We start from the raw sequence: 19,342 nt of genomic DNA, 5'->3' as shown, positions 1-19,342 counted from the left end.
TAGAGCACAAGGCGGCCTGAGACCTTCCACGGCCATTTAGGCGAAGCTCTCGACCCGCTAAAGTCAGATGCTTCCACGGGGCACGTCTGAACGCCCAACCGAACAATCCAAAGCCACTTCCCCCGGCGCCGGCTGGGCCTACCTCCGGTTACTGCCGTCGTACACTCGCTCAACTCCACCTTCGGCTGGACAAACCACACACGCAGGCCCCGACCAGGGCTGCGGTTACGCGTCAGCCCAAATGAGAACCGAACGAGAGCCCCGCTGGCCCAAACTGCGATTCCTCAGATGGATTTAGATCTGCCTGGACACGGACGGACCGAGCTGAACTCAAGCTGCCGGAGAGAAACACGCCATCTGCTCGAGTCGCAGAATCTCGCAGGATTGCGCACGCGTCCCATCAAGTCCCCAGAACCACGTCGTGGGGGTCAGAATAGAAACTTTAGCATATCCTTCGAACGATCGACAAGGACTTGAGGGTTAGAACGCCCCGGTCCGCCTAGGATACCTTAAAGCTGATATGGTGAGGTTATAAATCTCACATTAAAAAAAGACCCCACAAAACATCCAAATCTCTGACGCAGCAATAGAGAGAAACGATTAAACAGGCAACGGTTAACAGCTAAGGCAATGAATCGCGGTCTCATTCACAGGAGAGATGAGATCCTGGGAACCGTAATGAGAAAGAAAAACAAAACCACCTCTAGTTAGGGCCAGGCTGGAGGGAAGGCTTGGAGTCTGCTGGCTTCGAATCCCTTTTCCTCCTCACGCCCATCGTCTGCGGCCGAACTGAAACTGCTCGACGGGATGTCACACGTTGCTCCAATATCACTTTGGTTCGAGAGCAAACGTGTCTAAGGATCAGCCTTTGGGGGTTGCAGCCCCGTTCAGACAGTTCTGTGAGCAACTCAGGCAACGGTCAGCAGTTCTGCCCCCCATCTCTTCGTCTCCTATCTCTCCCCAGCCCAGCCCCATGCGGCGAGGTTTATTTTCACGTGGGTTCACTCCCCCACCCCCTCCTTGATAGCAATCCTAACTTCAAAGTCACTCTGCAGCCCTGGAAGAGGCATTTTTGTTGGCGAGAACAAGGTCACAGTGATAAAAATGACTCTCAAAGTTGTAAAAAAAAAAAAAAAACCAAAACATAAAAACTACAAAAAAACCCCAACAACCCTGAAAGAATCTCCAGCATTAGAAATAAAGCACAGAAAGTCTCTGCTTGTGGAACATCTCTAAGCTCCATTCTGCCCATCAATTAATAGTATTTATTGAGCGCTCACCGTGCAGGGCACTGTACTAGAGAAGCAGCGTGGCTCAGTGGAAAGAGCATGGGCTCGGGAGCCAGAGGTCATGGGTTCTAATCCCGGCTCCGCCACTTGTCAGCTGTGAGACTTTGAGCAAGTCACTTCACTTCTCTGGGCCTCAGTGACCTCATCTGTAAAATGGGGATTAAAACTGTGAGCCCCACATGGGGCAACCTGATCACCTTGTATCACCCCCAGCGCTTACAACAGTGCTTTGCACATAGTAAGCACTTAACAAATGCCATCATTATTATTATTACTACTAAGCGCTTGGGAGAGTACAGCGGAGCTAGTACAACACAATCCCTGCTCCGTGTCCCCAGACTGACTTTGGAGGCTCGGCCTACGGCCAAGCCCAGGAGTGACTTGACGCCTTCCTCGGGACTGGTTGTGTTTCTGCTTCGGGGGCACCGAGTTTTGCAAAATCCCACGCCGGGCTGGACCCGGCCGGTAGTTTTCTGGCGGACGGAGAGCTGCCGTTCGGCCAATCCACGTTCCTCGGACACGGGGGTGGCCCGGGAACTTCGACGCCTGGGTTCTAGATGCACCAACCAACAACAACCCTTCTAAGGGGCTTAACACTCACTTCCACTTTAGATCTAATTCATGTTCCATGCACCCCTGCCTGCCCACCTCCCCCACCAAGTAACACTGTTCTTCGCTCAGAGAATGAGAGCGCAAAAGACGCACTTCTCTGTCCCCTCCTCCCGCCCCCCGACAAACAGAAAAAAAAAAAATTTGATGCTTCCGGCCAGTAGTTCCAAGATTTTTCCAAGGCTGTCAGGGATTCCCGATCTGAAGGTGGCACCTTGGGAGGAGCCTTAACTCTTTTCAGGCCATAACAGGGCTGACCCGCTACCGGGGACTCACTTGAGGCCCCAGAAGAATCAGGCTCCCTAAAACTTACATTTCAGACTACTACTTCGATGGTTAACAACTTACTCTGAGCATTTAAAGAGCGCGCTGCATAAAATATACTTCTTATTAGACATCGTGATTAAAACTCAATCGTGCAATGTACTTATTATTATCATCATGTGACCATAACACGGACTGAATGGATATGCTACTTAGTTTCCACATTTTGGTGGTTTGAAAGGAATTCTGAGAAGGCCAAAAAAAAAAAAAAAGAGAGAGAGAGAAAAGGTGCAAATTCCTTCTTTCAACTAAGAGGACTGTTGAATTCAACTGCTATCAAGTTGAAACCACGAGATTCTTATACGCTAATTTGCATTAGAAAGACACAAAGTGGCACTTACTGGTGTGGTAATTCTTTCGAAGGCATGTCATGTTTCAAATCAATGGAGGAACAATAATAGTATAGAAAATATAATTGCATAAATTACGTTCTCCCTACTGCATGAGGTCAATGTTTAGACTCAAGATAAGAGTTTTCAAGATGGGTTAAGATCCAGACAGGTCTATCCTGCAGCACATTCAAACTCTGAATCGGCACACTCAGAATGAACTCACCGAGAGGAAATCGCGTCTTGAAGAACAACAATAATGCACTGTATAATTTAGTGAACCCGCTAAACTACCTTAAAAAGAGGATCTTCATATTTTCAGCCATTAACTAAAGTTAAGACCAGCAATAAACATTTTTAAAAACAAATTTCATGTTAATAAAAATAAAGCTAGATTCTACACCGTTCTGTAAATTGTCCTGGGGAAGAGGTGTCCATAGTGCACAGAAAGGACCCACCCAGCGGCCGGCTGTGCCCGCAGAAATCCCGGGGTTGGCAAGTGGCGTTCTTTTGAAGTTTCAAAAGTTGGCAGTAACTTCCTCTTCCCTCGGCCTTCCGAGGAAAGAGCCCGGGACCGCTCTGGAGCTGCAAAATGTTCGCCAGCTGGAATCCGAGGATTTACATTTTTATGCCCTCCTGCTGGCTGAGCTGTGACAAAGTTTTCTTAATGCGTAAAGCTGTGAGCCTCGCGGCCCCATTGGCGTACCAACACTCCCGCATAATTTTGGCCATCACGCGCAAGGCCTAGAAACGAAAGGGAGAAAGGACAACCGAGTTAGCGACCCCGCCCCCGGGGACCCCGGACCGAGCCCGAGGGGCTAAGGCCAACGACCGCGGAAAATCATTCCTTCAATCGTATTTATTAAGCGCTTACTGCGTGCAGAGCCCTGTACTAAGCACTTAGGGAAGTACGATACAACAAGAAATCATTGGCATTCCCACGGTGGGCACGGAATAGCACCTGTCTTAGGGAATGCTCAGAGCACTTTATATAAATCCTCTCTCGATCCCCACGGACTTTTTGTGGCAAGTTTTCCCCAGGCATCAGAGAAAGAGCCAAAGAAAATAGCCTTTGAGACCTATGTCCACCTGCACTTTGGTATTTCCGGTCAAGCTTAATGATCGCCTGCTCCCATCTATCTTTATTTATTCTTCAAAACCTCACAATCGTCAGCGTCATAATCTCTTGGGAGCCCAGCCACGTATTAAAGCTCTCCCCCTCCTAGCCAGGTGCCGTTATCTCCATTTTCTCCCACTGGGCTCTGATCTGAAGAGAAATACCTCCAGGCTGCTGACAGGCTGCGGTTTTCCCTCGGCCACGCTAAATTAGAGCCGCTGACCCTTTCGTCCTCAGGTGGGCAAGGATGGAGAGTATCTCACTAGCCCCATAGTAGCCTCCTGGGACTCTCCCGGCCTGGGAACCAGTCTAGCCTGCCTAGGGGACCTAGAGAAAAACCAACCTTGAAACTTGGGGATAACAATTATGGTATTAAGTGCTCACTAAGTACCAGCCACCGTATTAAGTGCTGGACTAGACACAAGGTAGATAATCAGGTTGGACACAGTCCATGTCCCACATGGATCTCACAGTCTTAATCCCCATTTTACAGACAAGGAAACTGAAGCCCAAGGAAGTGACTCGCCCAAGGTCACACAGCAAAGAAATGGCCGCGTCAGGATTAGAACCCAGGTCCTTCTGACTCTCAGGCCTGGGTTCTATACAACAGGCCACGCTGTTCGGTGGGAACGAGAGCAAAGATTCCTGGCCTTGACAATGAGATGCTGCCGCTATCTACACTTAATAAACACACAAAATGGCCTGCGGTAATAGAATATTAATAGTAATAATAATTCTGGTATTTGTTAAGTGCTTACTGTGTGGCAGGCACAGAACTAAGTGCTGGGTATTATTTATCTATTTTACTTGTACATATCTATTTATTTTATTTTGTTAGTATGTTTGGTTTTGTTCTCTGTCTCCCCTTTTAGACTGTGAGTCCACTGTTGGGTAGGGACTGTCTCTATATGTTGCCCACTTGTACTTCCCAAGCGCTTAGTACAGTGCTCTGCACACAGTAAGCGCTCAATAAATACGATTGATGATTATGATGATGATGTGGTATTTGTTAAGCGCTCTGTGTCAGGCACTGTACTAAGAGCTCAGGTGAACACAAGCAAATCGGGTAGGACACAGTCCCTGTTCTACGTGGGGTTCATTTTAGACACTTCAGAGATCCCCATTTTAAAGATGACGTAACTGAGGCCCAGAGAAGTCAAGTGACTTGTCCAAGGTCAAGCAGCAGTCGAGTGGCAGAGCCGGGATTCATGACCTTCTGACTCCCAGTTCCGAGAAGCAGCGTGGCTCAGTGGAAAGAGCCCGGGCTTTGGAGTCAGAGGTCATGGGTTCGAATTCCGGCTCCGCCATATGTCTGCTGTGTGACCTTGGACAAGTCATTTTTAACTTCTCTAGGCCTCAGTTACCTCATCTGTAAAAAGGGGATTGACTGTGGGCCCCACGTGGGACAACCTGATCACGTTATATCCCCTCAGCGCTTAGAACAGTACTTTGCACATAGTAAGCGCTTAACAAATGCCATCATCATTATTATTATTATTATTTCTCATTAATGGTATTTATTAAGCAGATACTAGGCGCCAGGCACTGTACGAAGCTCTGGAGGCCTCATTATAATGGTATTTCTCAGGGGCTTACTGTGTGCCAAGTATTGTACTAAGAGCTTGAGGAGATACAATTGATCCCCCTCCTTCCTCTGCCCCTCCCCATCCCCTCCGGCCTACCTCCTTCCCCTCCCCACAGCACCTGTATATATGTTCGTACAGATTTATTCCTCTATTTTACTTGTACGTATTTCCTATTCTATTTATTTTATTAATATGTTTTCTTTTATTGTGGGTCTCCCCCTTCTAGACTGTGAGCCCGTTGTTGGGTAGGGGCCATCTCTATCTGTTTCCCAAGCGCTCAATAAATACGACTGAATGAAATACGATTGAATACAATGCAACTGGATGAGACGTAGTCCCTGACCCACGCAGGGGGAGGGGGAACGGATACTGAATCCCCTTTTTTCCGATGAGAAACCACGGGGCGGTCCGTGCCCAGATACTCACTTCGCCGCTCTGCCACCGGTTGGGGATATTGGGCCGAAGCTTCTGTTCGCAAACGATCTTCCGCATCTCTTCAACCGAGGGATCCGAAGGTACCAGGTCATGGTAGGGCAACTGGTAGTCTTCATGAATTCCTGAATTGTTTCAAAACAAGCACAGCGGTTAACTGTTGGCTCCAATCGACCGATCGATCAATACCATTTATCCAAGACGGGACTAAGCGCTTGGGAGGGCACAATCCAACAGACTCAGCGGGCACGTTCCCTGCCTGTGAGGAGCTTATAGTCTAGAGGGGGGAGATGGACGTTAAGGTATCTAAATAGTACATATGTAATTGCTGTGGGGCTGGGGGGGGGGGGGAATATCAAGTGCTTTAAGTGGGGAATCAAGACCCAAAGTCAAGGGAGGAAAACAATAAGCTTTCAATCTAGCAGCTTCAACAAGTCACCACTGAAATTGCAAGGGTCCAACCCGAAACCAAGTGATGACCGGGAACACGGAGAATCCATCCTCGCACCAGCCTGTTTAGTCGGCTCAGGGTCAACCCCACTCTCCACCTGGCAGCCAGGGACTATTGTGCCCACGGCAGATCCAACAGGGCACCGGTTTGGAGAGTCCAAGAGAACGCGTCACCAACTCAGAGGAGGAGAAAGTCCCGGGGGGGGACGGGGGAGACCAAAATTTAGTCCTGGCCCAACTACTATTTAATGAATGCACAATTAACACCAAAGGAGTGAGCAGTCAATCGGTCAAGACTATTTATTGAACTTCCTGGCCTTGGTCTGGGACCTTAAAAGCGGGTTGTACGACTGGCTTTCAGGACCCTACGAGAATCAGGCTGGGCCCCAGAACGAGGGGACCCTGTGGTCAGGGGTCTACGGAGATAAAGGCTGGGTCCAGTCGGAGCACGGTGTCCTTAAAGAGATGGCCCCAAGGGAGGGATTTATCCCAAGAGTGAGTCCCCAAAGGAACACACTGCTTGAGGGGGGAAAAGCGTCAGTCTATCTCTTAGTGGGCACCAATTTAGGGGCATGGGATCAATATTCCAGGAATGGGCTGTGTAGACAGTCTGTTCCCCAAAAAGGGGAGAAATCCCAAGGAGGTGGCATGGGGACAAGGAAGGGGTCTAGGTAAGATTCTTTCATGCATTTTGTTTTTTTCTTCTCCTCCCCTTCACACTCCTCTATATGGGTTCATCTTGAAAGTGAGTGCCACCAGGACCTATGGCTCAGCATATGTTTAGATCTTTTTTTAAAAAATCTTACATCTTCAGTAGCATGGAGTAACTTGTTATACATGGAAAATAAATTGTGCAACTTAAGCTAAAAAAGAACAAGCGGTTACTTAACGATCTCAGTTTGAGATACAAGTTACATTTAGTTAGGTTAAGGAAAAAAAAAGGCAATTTACCACCAACTGAACAGCGCCGAGCTATTTCCCAGAACACTAATCCCATTGCATAGATGTCAGCTCGTTTGAATGATTCAAAGTGTTTCATATTTATGGAATCATCTAGAACTTCAGGGGCCATGTACCTATTTAATAAAACAAAGGATCGTTATTTCATGAACTCCCAGCATGTTAAAAATAGTTGGGAACTGCCTTTCTCGCTAGTAAACAGTCAGTGAATCCCAGTAGCATTGGTAGGCTTGATGTGGACAGGGAATGTGTCTCTTTATTGTTGTATGTGTGCTCTGCACACAGTAAGCATTCAAAATATACGACTGACTGACTGAGAACTCCTAGATAGTTCACAGTTCTAATCAACACTGGCTGAAAAATGAATCTGATTTTTAGAAGGGCAAAAAAGAATAAAAAAATAAAAAAAAAAAAATCGGTGGAAAAGGGTCTACAAGACCCTGCCAAATGTCTACTCAAATATCAGTCCGGTGTGCAGCTGCGGCCAAAAAGGCTGTAAAATGCTCGACAGAGACAGAGCCCTACAAAAACAAAACCAAAAACGTGAATTTGACACTCGACGAGTTCTTTGGCAGTAGCTAAAATGCCACGTGCAGTGTTTGTTTCCTGCTTCTTCGGAAGGACACGGAGCTAAAAAAAAAAAAAAAAGCTACAGAAAGGAGCCACTAAAAGAATCACAGGGGTGAGGCAATGTCCGCTTAAGGTCAGACAGAAAAGATTAGGGAGTCGCCAGTCCGAAAGCGTCCAAGGCTGAAAAGTGGCATGACTGAAATCTTCAAACTCACGAAAGCTGTGCAGGAAGCACACACAGAAATGTTCACTGCCCACACCACCAGGCTGAGGGAGTAATTCTGAAGACTGAGGGTGATAAATGAAAAACAAATAAAGACAAAAAGACTTCGTAGATGAAGGTGAGAGGCATACAGGATCTTATCCAAGGCAACTGGCTAGGCTAAAAACAGGAGGTTCTGCTGAGCTTCTACTGTGTGCACAGCACTGTACTGAACACCTGGGGAGAGTGCAATCAAATTAGTAGATTTGATTCCTGCCGTTGAGAAGCTTAGCTAGCAGGGGAGAGAGAGACATTAAAATTACAGAAAGGAGGAAGAAGGATAAGGGGGATATATAATGATTGGTGCTTAAGTAATGGGTTAGTTAAGATAGACTGTGAGCCCGCTGTTGGGTAGGGACCGTCTCTATATGTTGCCAACTTGTACTTCCCAAGCACTTAGTACAGTGCTCTGCACACAGTAAGAGCTCGATAAATATGATTGAATGAATGAATGAGTTAGTGCTTAAGTAATGGGTTAGTTAAGATAGACTGTGAGCCCGCTGTTGGGTAGGGACCGCCTCTATATGTTGCCAACTTGTACTTCCCAAGTGCTTAGTACAGTGCTCTGCATACACTAAGCGCTCAATAAATACGACTGAATGAATGAATATGTTAATGAATGCTACGGATAATAATATTCAAGAACATATGTGGAGTGGAAATGCTGAAGTGGCAGCTGTGGGGAGAGAAGCTGAGGAGATGAGAGATAAAGCAGGGAAGGCCTTTAAAAAAAAAAAAGGTGTTTAAGCATTTACTAGGTATCAAGGACTGTTCTAAGTGCTGTGGTAAATACAAGTTAATCAGGTCAGACAACAGCCCCTATCCTGCTTGGAGGGCGAACGCATCCTGAACAACCATTTTACGGTTGAGGAAACTGAGGCACAGAAGTCACTTGCCCAAGGTCGAAAAGTAAACAAACCGGCAGAGCCGGGATGAGAACCCGGGTCCTCTGACTCCCGGGCCCGAGGTGCTTCTAAGTTCAATCTCCACTTCTATTTCTGCTGTATTCTCATGCCGTTAATACAGCAAAAGAGAGGCAAGTTGAGAAGGGCCAGGAAGATGCACAGAGCTCTGGGTCCTTCGGATGTCTAAGGAGAGCAGGGGGTGGTGAGCAAGAGATCGGTGGCTGAAGAAACGCGCTGTTACAATGAGAACGTTAACTTAAGGGGAGCGAAGCCTTGAAGTGTGATGGGAGAAGAGAGTGGGTAAGTAGGAGAGAGGGAAATGATGGAGTTTCAGCCTGATGCAGAGAGGAACGAGCTTGTGGGGAGGGCAGGGACATGTTTTCGAAAAACAATCTCTTCCTCTGCGCCTCCCACTCCCTGACTGAGGCTGCCCCTCAAGGCTCTGTTCCGGGTTCCCTCATCTTCCCAATCTATTCTCCCTCCCTTCCGCTCCCCTATTTTTATGACCTTCACGTTCCTACTCGGCTAAATGCTGGCAAGAATAATACAAATAAAATGCAGAGGTTGGCGAAGAGAGATCCATTTCAAGTTTGCCCTGTGGGACGGGAAAGTGATGGAGTCAGTCAGTCAGTTGTATTTACTGAGCGCTTGGGAGAGTACAATATAACAATATAACAGACATTCCCTGCCAACAACGAGCTTACAGTCTAGAGGGGGAGACAGACATTAATATAAATAAATAAGTGCTTGGGAGAGTACAAGCGCTTAGAACAGTACGCTGCACGTAGTAAATGCTTAATAAATGCCATTATTATTATTATTATTATTACAATATAGCAATATAACAGACATTCCCTGCACTCACGAGCTTACAGTCTAGAGGGGGAGACAGGCATTAATATAAGTTACAGATAAGGACATAAGTGCTGTGGGGCTGGGAGGGGGGAAGAGCAAAGAGAGCAAGTCAGGGTGACGCAGAAGGGAACGGGAGATGAGGAAAAGTGGGGTTTAGTCCGGGAAGACCTCTTGGAAGAGATGTGCCTTTGAAGCTTTAAGGCTTTGAAGGGAGGGAGGGTAATCGTCTGTCGTATAGGAGTAAGGATGCTCTAGGTGGCCAGATAGATGAGATGGAGGCCCAGTGAGAAGGTTAATCAGATCCTCTGGGTGGGAAATCACCTTGGAAAATGCCAATGGCTACACGAGGGGCAGGATGGCCCCAAACCAGGTACTCACACAAAGAGAGCTAAAGGGAGGAGAAAGGCAGGAGAACGGGCAACGACAAAGCGGGCACCAGCGCTGCCTGCTCCGTTTTACCTTTTAGTTCCCACTCGGTGGTTCGGGGCAATATCGATTGTATCTGTGGCTGAATCGTGTCTTACTGCCAATCCCAAGTCGGCAATGCAGCATGTCCCGTTCTTCTTGACTAAGATGTTTTTGGATTTCAAATCTCTGTGGGCAATAGCTGGCTTTCCTGAAAAACCAAAAGTTGAATAGAATTGAAAAGAAAGTTCCCCCGTGCTAAGTGCTACTACATACATCCAAGTCCCAAACCTACCCTTCTCCTCCCTCCCAACCCAGGGCCCTTAGGGAAAGAATCTCAACTCACACTGCTCCTGTCCCTGGGGCAGTGAGCTCTTGGAAAGGCAAAAAATCAGGGAAAACATGTCTGTTGCGGAGAGGAGAAGGCGGAACCACCATACCACTAAACCCTCCAAATTCCGGCCCAATGACCTGATACAACAAAGCTCACACTTGTCCTTGATCAAGAAGGCCGCACCCCGGGGGCTGGGAAGGGGGCAGACACGGAGATGGGGGCAAGATGAGAGCCTGGCATAGGCCCAATTACTCCAGACTGTGTCGATTCCTGCTCTTGCTTGGGATTAGGCTGACAGCACATAGTCTGATAGGAATCAGGGCCCATGGACTTGTGGAGTAAGGAGAGAGGAGGATGGAAAGTACGGCATTTTACCTGGGTGAAGAACAGGCATTTTCACTTTTCTGACTATAATGCTCTACTTACTTTCTTGTCTCTCTCTCGCTCTCTATCTGGATGATTACGATTTTTACCTTGGGTACCGACAATCTCCATGTGAAGATGTGCCAGTCCACTGGCGGTGGACAGAGCTAACTTGATCATTCCTTCCACGGTGACGGTATATCTGTTTAAATAATCAAAAAGGGATCCATGTTCATGATAATCAGACACCAACCAGAGCTGAGTCCACGTACCATTGTCTGAGAGGGGGGAAAAAAAAAAGGAATATTGTAGTTTCCGCCAATGGATTTACATAACATTTTCAGTGTCGATTCCGCTGTTGTGGAGGCTGACAAAGGAGCCGTCAATCCTGAGACTGGGAACACACGGTCCTGTCAGCGGGGGAGCTGAAATTTCTCTTCATTTAGATAGCACCTTTTCTACAGGAAACAGGATGAGAAACAAACCTTAAAGGTGGCTCCTCCAGAAGGGTCCTGTGGGCAGGGAATGTGTCTGTTTATTGTTGTATTATACTCCCCCAAGTGTGCTTAGAACAGTGCTCTGCACACAGGAAGCACTCAATAAATACAATTGAATGAAACGCCTCTGGATATATGTATCCTGAGGATAATAATAATAATAGTGGCATTATTAAGCGTTTACTATGTGCAAAGCACTGTTCCAAGCGCTGGGGAGGTTACAAAGTGATCAGGTTGTCCCATGGGGGGCTCACAGTCTTTATCCCCATTTTACAGATGAGGGAACTGAGGCCCAGAGAAGTGAAGTGACTTGCCCAAAGTCACACAGCTAACAAGTGGCGGAGCCAGGATTTGAACCCATGACCTCTGACTCCAAAGCCCGGGCTCTTTCCACTGAACCACGCTGCTTTTCTGGGCTCAGCGCTCAGGACGGGCTCAGGCCCGTTTGGTGAGGAGAATGGCTCGTGCCTGAAAATTTCTAGCCGCACTATTAACTGGCCATGCAGTCCTGAAACTTTATAAATATGGTAGGAAAACGACTCTCATTTACAGTAATGCGGCATCCCAAATGCCACATTATTCCAAATATCAATATCAATGTTTGAAAAGACCTCGTTGTGGGCGGGGAATGAGTCTGCTTATTGTTACATTGTACTCTCCTTAGCACTTAGTACAGTGCTATGCACAAAGTAAGCACTCAATAACAAACACCCTTCATTGGGAAAAAAAAAAACCAATATTTACCTAGAACAATCTACATTTGCTTGTAGGAACCTTAACATTCAATATATTCTGGAATGTCTTCCTCTTTCCCCCTACAGACTGTAAACTCATTATGGGTAAGAAATGTGTCTACCAACTCTTACACTGTACTCTCCCGAGCGCTCTGCGCACAGTAAGCGCTCAATAAATACCACTGATTGACTGATTTTTGCCTAGATGTTTAAAACAACGAACTACAAGCAAACTATTCACCCACCCTCACCTCTGACTCCAGCTCACTTCCGTGTTTTTCGCGACTGACTAGTTTAGTGGTGGGGAGGCCAGTCGGTGTATTGTGAAGTTTGGGGAGAGGAGGGGACCCCGGGTTTTGGCTGAAGTAGCACAGGCAGGAACTGGGAAAAGAGGGTGGGGCCGGGAGAAAGTCAGTGCTTTCCCCAAGCCTCTAGGATTTAGCAGCCAACTGGAATGAGGAGAGACCCAAGTGGTAGGAGCAGAATCACTACTTAGTTGGCCCCTAGAGCAGCAAACTAAGCGAGGGGAAAAACATCTATGACTCAGGTTTCCTGTGATGACTTTGTTTGTTTTGTTTCCTACATCTAAATTCAAGTTCTGGGGATTTTCTACCCAGGGCCAATTTCTCCCATGGAAAATCCCTGATAATTAACATTAAATTTAGAAACGATCCACATAAAGCCACAGGGACATACCACTCCTCTCCCCTGTACCCACCCCCAACCAGATGCCACCAGGAATGAGAGAGGGAAGGCCCTCTGCCCAACAGGGCATCCGTCAGAGACCCAGACTGACCAAAGTACCACAAAATATTTCCAAGAAGTTACTGTGGACATTAGGTGCCCATTTTTAGGCCCAAATTCTTCCACCTTCACTGCGAATTCCCTCGACTCATCTAATACTGAAGACCTATGGGATCTTAATGATGGTAGCCATGGAAAAATTGTTTTCAGTGCAGCGTGGCTTAGGGAAAAGACCACTGGCCTGGGAACCGGAGGACCTAGGTTCTAATCCTGGCTCTGTCAACTGCTTGCTGTGTGACCTCGGGCAAGTCACTTCTTTGAGTTTCAGTTTCTTCTACTGTAATACGGGGATTAAACCCCTGTTCTCCCTCCTAAACTATGAACCATACGTGGGACAGAGACTGTGTCCAACCAAATTAATTTGTACCTATCCCAGCATTTAGAACAGGATCTGACACACACACAGTATACACTTAAATACCACCAAAAAAAAAAGAAAAGAGAGGGGTGTTAGAGGTTCCTTTGGAGAGTCTCCCTAAGTGTATACAACAAAATACAAAGGACACTTCAGCCCAACAAATTTCACCAATTCTTCACAGTAGGAATTAGTAGCGCGAGATTGTTGTTTCAGCTGATGTTATCAGGAATCCTTTCAGAATTGAGACTTGGGGCTTGATTTCAAGGACGGGAGGGTGCAGTGCCTGCCACCTTCAAACTTTATGATACCCTGAATTCCTAGGGCCCTGACAATAGGTCACCATCAGCAGAAGGAAGCCACCTTGAAAAATGTTTAAGCCCCCATGTGGCTTGACTTTTGCAAGGATGAAGAAATATTAAGTTCACCAACCTTTATTGTCAGCTGCGATGAATCCCAGAATGTTTTCATGACGCAACATCACCGTCTGATAAATCTCTGCCTCGCGGAACCAGGACCGTTCTTCTCTCGAGGAAAATATTTTCACAGCAACTTCTTCTCCTCGCCATTTTCCTCGCCAGACTTCTCCGAAGCGACCTTTCCCTATGCTTTCTTGCAACACGATGGTCCTTGCAATTGTCCTTTGAACGAGTAAGGGTAAACCTAAGAAGAACCAGGATCGCCCGGTTACATAAGTAAACTCTTTTGCAATCTGGCCAAGATTAGACAGAAACATAAAAAAGCCCACGACCTAGTGAACCCTTTGAGAGACGAGACCCCAGATACTCAAGGACAACACCTCGGTGATCGGTGTTTTAAGTGAGGTAATACCACCTCAGTTACTTTAGGAAAGAGGTTAAGGTTTAAGGCTTTCACAAAAATATAACACTGAACTCCCTTCTGTTTAAAAAGGCCCTCTGCCCTAAGTTATTGTTTTCAACAATGGAGCACCCTGGAGTGCTCAAAACACAGATAATCAGAGGCTGCCCGTTGAAAAGGTGAACTTAAAAAAGAGGTAATTTTAATCACGCTAGGAGGGCTGATAAAAAGGCCAGTGCAGTAAATTAAGAAATGAGAACTGAATCCCTTTGAGGTCTACCCTGCAGTGGCTTCTTTTAAAAGGCTGATCAACAAGCCAATACCATCCGAAACTTTATCCGATCAATCAGTCGATAGATTTTTTAAAAAAATGATCAACAAGCCAAAAATGTTGCCCAAAACTTTAGGAATATTAAGCAGGGGGCTCCGATCCAAACAGCCTCTATTGCCACTTTGCATCTCCAAGGAAACCAGGCTGTCCCGTGACCCTTGGATTTGGAGCAGGAATGCAGGGGTAGAAAGGGGAGACCACGGGGTCTTAGAAACCATATATCCATTCTTCTAGGGCAGATGGCCATCCTAACACGTCAATTGAAGTGGACAGGAAGGACAACTCTGCAGCCAACTGCACACCAGGAGGACAAACTGGAAGAGACTGAGAAGCACAGAGCCCAGGTCTGGGAGTGAGGACCTGGGTTCTAATCCCGGCTCCGCCACTTGTCTGTTGTGTGACCCTGGGCAAGTCCCTTCACTTCTCTGTGCTTTAGTGACCTCACCTACAAAATGGGGACTAAGACTGCGATCCCTATGTGGGAGAGGGACTGTGTCCAACCTAATTATGCTGAAAGTACCTCAGCACTTAGTACAGTGCCTGGCACGTAGTAGCCGCTTCATAAATGCCATTAAAAAATAAAAAAAGGAAACCCCTCCCCACACTCACAACCTGCTGATGTTGAGTACAGACAAATGCTGTCTTACAATACGTGTATGTGCGTGTCTGAGCTCAATAATATTTTAATCAAAAAATACCACTGATTGGGTGTGAAGGGTTTCAAATTGACCTCGTTGGGCTCTGTCTGCACTGTTTTTAACCCTTCAGGTTGAAGTCTGTTGCGATTTACTCCACGCCTGGTGATGTATTACTGCTGCCACAACCCACACAGACCCCCCCTGACTTCAGCAGGCAAACTGTAAGGGCCAAGCAGCGACACACTGTGCTTTCCGCGAGCCTCATCTGAAAAGAGCTGGGGCTGTTAATGTCCTTCCCGCGGCAAAGGCAGATTAGGAGCCCACTGCAGGGTGTGGGCGGAAAACTGGCAGAGTAAGAGACCTCAGTTTTAAACCCCTTCATTTCAGGCCCAACCCCAACTGTAGCAAAGATCTGATTTGACTGTAAACTACTAGAGGAAGGGCACTGCCCATGCCGTCTACTTCTTTTTAAGCACTTGGGGCAGTGCTCCACACACAGTAAGTGCTTCACAAATGTCATAATAATAATAGTAAGCCCTTAACAACAACAACAATAATAATAATAATGGTCCAAACGTCTAGCAGAATGCTCTGCACCTAGTAGATGTTCAATACATACTGACACTGTTTTGGCTTTCTTTTGGGACAATAAAAAAAATCCTGATTTTTTTACACGGAGTAGAAAAACGTTTCATTTCCCCATTTTCTATTTCAGATATTTTTTCTCATTTTTTTGTTTTGTTTTGAATGGCATTTTTTAAGCGCTATGTGCTGAGGTAGATACAGGAAAATCTAGTCGGACACAGTCCCCGTTACACATACGGCTCACATTTTACGGATGAGGTAACAGGCACAGAGAAGTTAGGTGACTTCCCCAAGGTCACACAGCAGACAAGTGGTGGAGCCAGGAGTAGAAGCTGGGGGTCATGGATTTCCAGGGGTTAGGCCTGTAGCTGGAAGCCTCCTGAAGCTCCTCCCCTTCCTGTCATCTTCTCCTCCCCAGGCACAGCGAGAGTAATAATAATAATAATAATAATAATAATAATAATAATAATAATGGCATTTATTAAGCACTTACTATGTGCAAAGCACTGTTCTAAGCACTGGGAAGGCTACAGAGTGATCAGGTTGTCCCACGGAGGGCTCACAGTCAATCCCCATTTTACAGATGAGGTAACTGAGGCCCAGAGAAGTGAAGTGACTTGCCCAAAGTCACACAGCTGACAATTGGCAGAGCCGGGATTTGAACCCTTGACCACTGACTCCAAAGCCCATGCTCTTTCCATTGAGCCAGGCTGCTTCTCAGAGTAGAGTGACTCTGCGATGCCCAAGTCCTGTCCAAACCCTAACGGATCTCTTTTTTTAAAAAAATGGTATTTGTTAAGCGCTTACTGTGTGCCAGACACTGCACTAAGCACTGGGGTAGATACAAGTGATCTAGAGTGTGCCCTCAGGCCTCTAGACTGTGAACTCAACATGAGCAGGGAACGTATCCGCTTATTGTTATAGTGTCCTCCTCTCCCAAGCGCTTAGTACTGTACTCTGCACAGAGTTAGCGCTCAATATGACTGAATGAAAAAGTCGGACATAGTCCCTTGTCCCATATGGGGCTCGCAGTCTTAATCCCCATTTTTTAAAGATAAGGTTGCTGAGGCACAAAGCAGTTAAGTGGCTTGCCCAAAGGCACACAGCGGACAAGTGGTGGAGTCAGGATTTGAACCCAAGTCCTTCTGACTCCCTGCCCATGCGCTACCCACTAGACCATGCTGCTTCTCATTCTGACTTTTCAAGTATGAGAAGCAGCATGGCCTAGTGGACAGATCCCGGGCCCTGGAAGTCAGAAGAACCTGGGTTCTAATTCCAGTTCTGCCGCTTGTCTGCAGTATGACTTGGGCAAGTCACTTCACTTTTCTGTGCCTCAGTTCCCTCATCTGCAAAATGAGGATTAAGAGTGGGAGCCCCATATGGGACACGGACTGAGTCCAACCTGATTAGCTTGTATCTACCCGAGAACTTAGTACAGTGCCTGGCCCGTAGTAAGCGCTTGTATACCATTAAAAAAAAAAAAAAGTACAGTACAGTTGAGTGCAGAGATAAAAACTGAACCTGCCCAGAGGATCAGACAGCGGTGACCTAGAGGGGCTGTCACAGGGAGTCACGTACACACACACAGCTCATTTTGTCTGTAAAAGAAAGGTCAACCTTTCTTTTGGTAAAAGAAAGGTAAAAGAAATTTAACCACCAAGTGTGACATGACGGTGTGGACGATTTGGGGGAGCAGCAAGAGGGCTAGAGTCTCCTATCCGCTTTTCCTTAACCTTTCAACAGCGTCCACGCCACATTCCCCGGTGGAAATGCGGACGTCCTAGTCCTCTCCGGTTCAGTCAGGAAACAACCCACGCTATTCCACAGACCTCCTGGGATGATTCTGGCAACCGCTACGTCTGCCTCTATCTACTCAAAGCTAACAAGACAGAGAAATCCTAGCTTCGTCAAGGTTTAAAAAAAAAAAAGAAAACCAAGGAGCTGAATAAAAATCACAAGTAGGTCCAATTTCCACTTGGGTACAGGAAATGACTAACACCCATTTGATCTACGTATCGCTTCAAATCTGAGCCAGACGCAGTTTAGACACAGGAACACGGCAAACGTGACACTGAGCACTGGAGTCGATCTATTTATGAAGGGCTGCGAGATATCTGCCTTGACTAAGTTTACTTGAAAACGGAAGCCACCGCGCCAAAGATAAAAGAAAAGGGCATCACCTGACCCCGATCCCGACGTGGTCATGTCGTAAATTAAGTCTTTCAACGTGGTGCCCTCGGAGATGAAAGGGCGATCTAAGGAGGGGTCTTCTTCGTTTGGAACCCGGATGTGGATGGCGGGCCGATTGTGACAGATGTACAAGATGAGCATGAGGGAAATGCAGACGAAGCAGACGGGTCCGGCGATGACGGCGGCCAACTCCACCGGACCTAAGCTAGGAGACAGCTTCTCGCGAGGAGGGCCTGAAGAGGGAAGAGTGACAGCTTTTGGATGGAGAAAAATCCAGTTCAACATAGAAAAGGCGCTCACCGCTGAGCAACTGGGCTCGTCCACCGCTGCCCTGTTTCACACATTCAACGGCGAGCTCCGGCCAGGAATTCTGACTGTAAACTTTAGACTGGAAGCTTGTTGCGGGGAGGGAACGTATCTGTTACATTGTCCCCTACCGAGAGCTTAGTACAGTGCTCCGCTCGATAAATAATGACTGACTGACTGGATCCCTGACAGGCAAAGTTAAAATGAACAACGAGAACGGACACACACTCCGCCTAGAAGGAAGCTCTGCTCAACGGTGGATAATACTCAAACAACATACCTGTGGTGGGCAGCTCTATCTTGTTGCAGTGATCTGTGTCACAGCAATACGGTTTGGTCACTATCCCATCCTTAGCGGAGGGTGCACACACAAACGGCCTGTCTCGGGGAATCAGATCCTTTTCTGCGATGCACATGCTATTGTGAATAACTTTGTCTGCCGTCTCGGTTATTGAGGCGAAGCAGAGTCCGTCTGTTACACACGTAAAGTTGTCTTTTGTACAGAGGTGGCAGAAACACTGTAATGCTGTAAGGAACGAACAACAGTGATGTCAGAAATAAGCTTTGAGCTAAGAAAATAACTTTACTTCTCTGGTCTTGTGATCCTTCAATCCCACCGAGTATAGGGAACGGGGAGGAGGAGGGGGTGGCAAAGTATCTTAGTAAATTAAAACCAAACGGATTAGAATAGGGACTTTTATTCCCTTCATTAGAAGCTGCGCGATCTTCTGTGTGAGGTTTTGTCGATGCCAGAATTCACAAGAGTCCCTTTCAGTTTGAGCTGTGGCAAATGACTGGTGAAAATGCATTTTATCGTGCATTGGAAATCTGACCTGAAGCAGCAGTATCTCCTACCCTGCAAGAGGGAAAGGTAAGAGATACTTGGAGATTGGGGAGGTATGGCTAGAGACTGCTTATAAAACTCCTGAGATTTATGAGATAAATTTAAAAAAAGTTCAACAGTTTTCATATTGACTTGGTTTTTGAAGCAATTCTTTTTGAGAAAGGGTTTGGCAAGTCAGAAACGGACTGCGTTTCCCTGCTGGAATATATTTTGATCCATAATAATACTGCTTAAACAACCTATTTAATTGGGTAGGTTTTGAATAACAGAGTTTTCCAATTGTTCTACGGAAGGAGTGTTAGAAAGCCATTCAGAGAAAATTTGAGGTGTCAGGGAGACATGCAAATACAGTTTGCAAAATGACCTGTATAAACTCTTAAAATGGAGGTTAATTAGTCAATCATGAAATTCCTTACTATCTCCCCCTCCTAACATTCCTCTCCAAACTC

The 19,342-nt window shown here is 46.7% G+C and overlaps 1 protein-coding gene across 2 annotated transcripts in view; it reads right to left on the bottom strand.

The window, feature by feature from the left end:
* Positions 1-1,550: 1,550 nt before the first annotated feature.
* TGFBR1 (transforming growth factor beta receptor 1) overlaps positions 1,551-19,342 on the bottom strand; it is a 31,602-nt gene continuing 13,810 nt past the window's right edge. For both annotated transcript variants that reach the window (XM_038770421.1, XM_038770422.1), the window contains exons 2-9: positions 18,330-18,575; positions 17,734-17,976; positions 13,613-13,843; positions 10,901-11,068; positions 10,148-10,304; positions 7,088-7,212; positions 5,681-5,811; positions 1,551-3,295 (exon numbers count right to left, since the gene is read on the bottom strand). In XM_038770421.1, coding sequence (XP_038626349.1) covers positions 3,170-3,295; positions 5,681-5,811; positions 7,088-7,212; positions 10,148-10,304; positions 10,901-11,068; positions 13,613-13,843; positions 17,734-17,976; positions 18,330-18,575 — 1,427 coding nt within the window. In that variant the 3' untranslated portion in view covers positions 1,551-3,169. The remainder of the gene's footprint in view (positions 3,296-5,680; positions 5,812-7,087; positions 7,213-10,147; positions 10,305-10,900; positions 11,069-13,612; positions 13,844-17,733; positions 17,977-18,329; positions 18,576-19,342) is intronic.

The sequence above is a fragment of the Tachyglossus aculeatus genome, chromosome X3, assembly GCF_015852505.1.
Source record: "Tachyglossus aculeatus isolate mTacAcu1 chromosome X3, mTacAcu1.pri, whole genome shotgun sequence".
Classification (NCBI taxonomy): domain Eukaryota; kingdom Metazoa; phylum Chordata; class Mammalia; order Monotremata; family Tachyglossidae; genus Tachyglossus; species Tachyglossus aculeatus.
The sequence above is the reverse complement of the archived record's forward strand: the minus strand, read 5'-3'. Positions and strand labels throughout refer to the sequence as shown.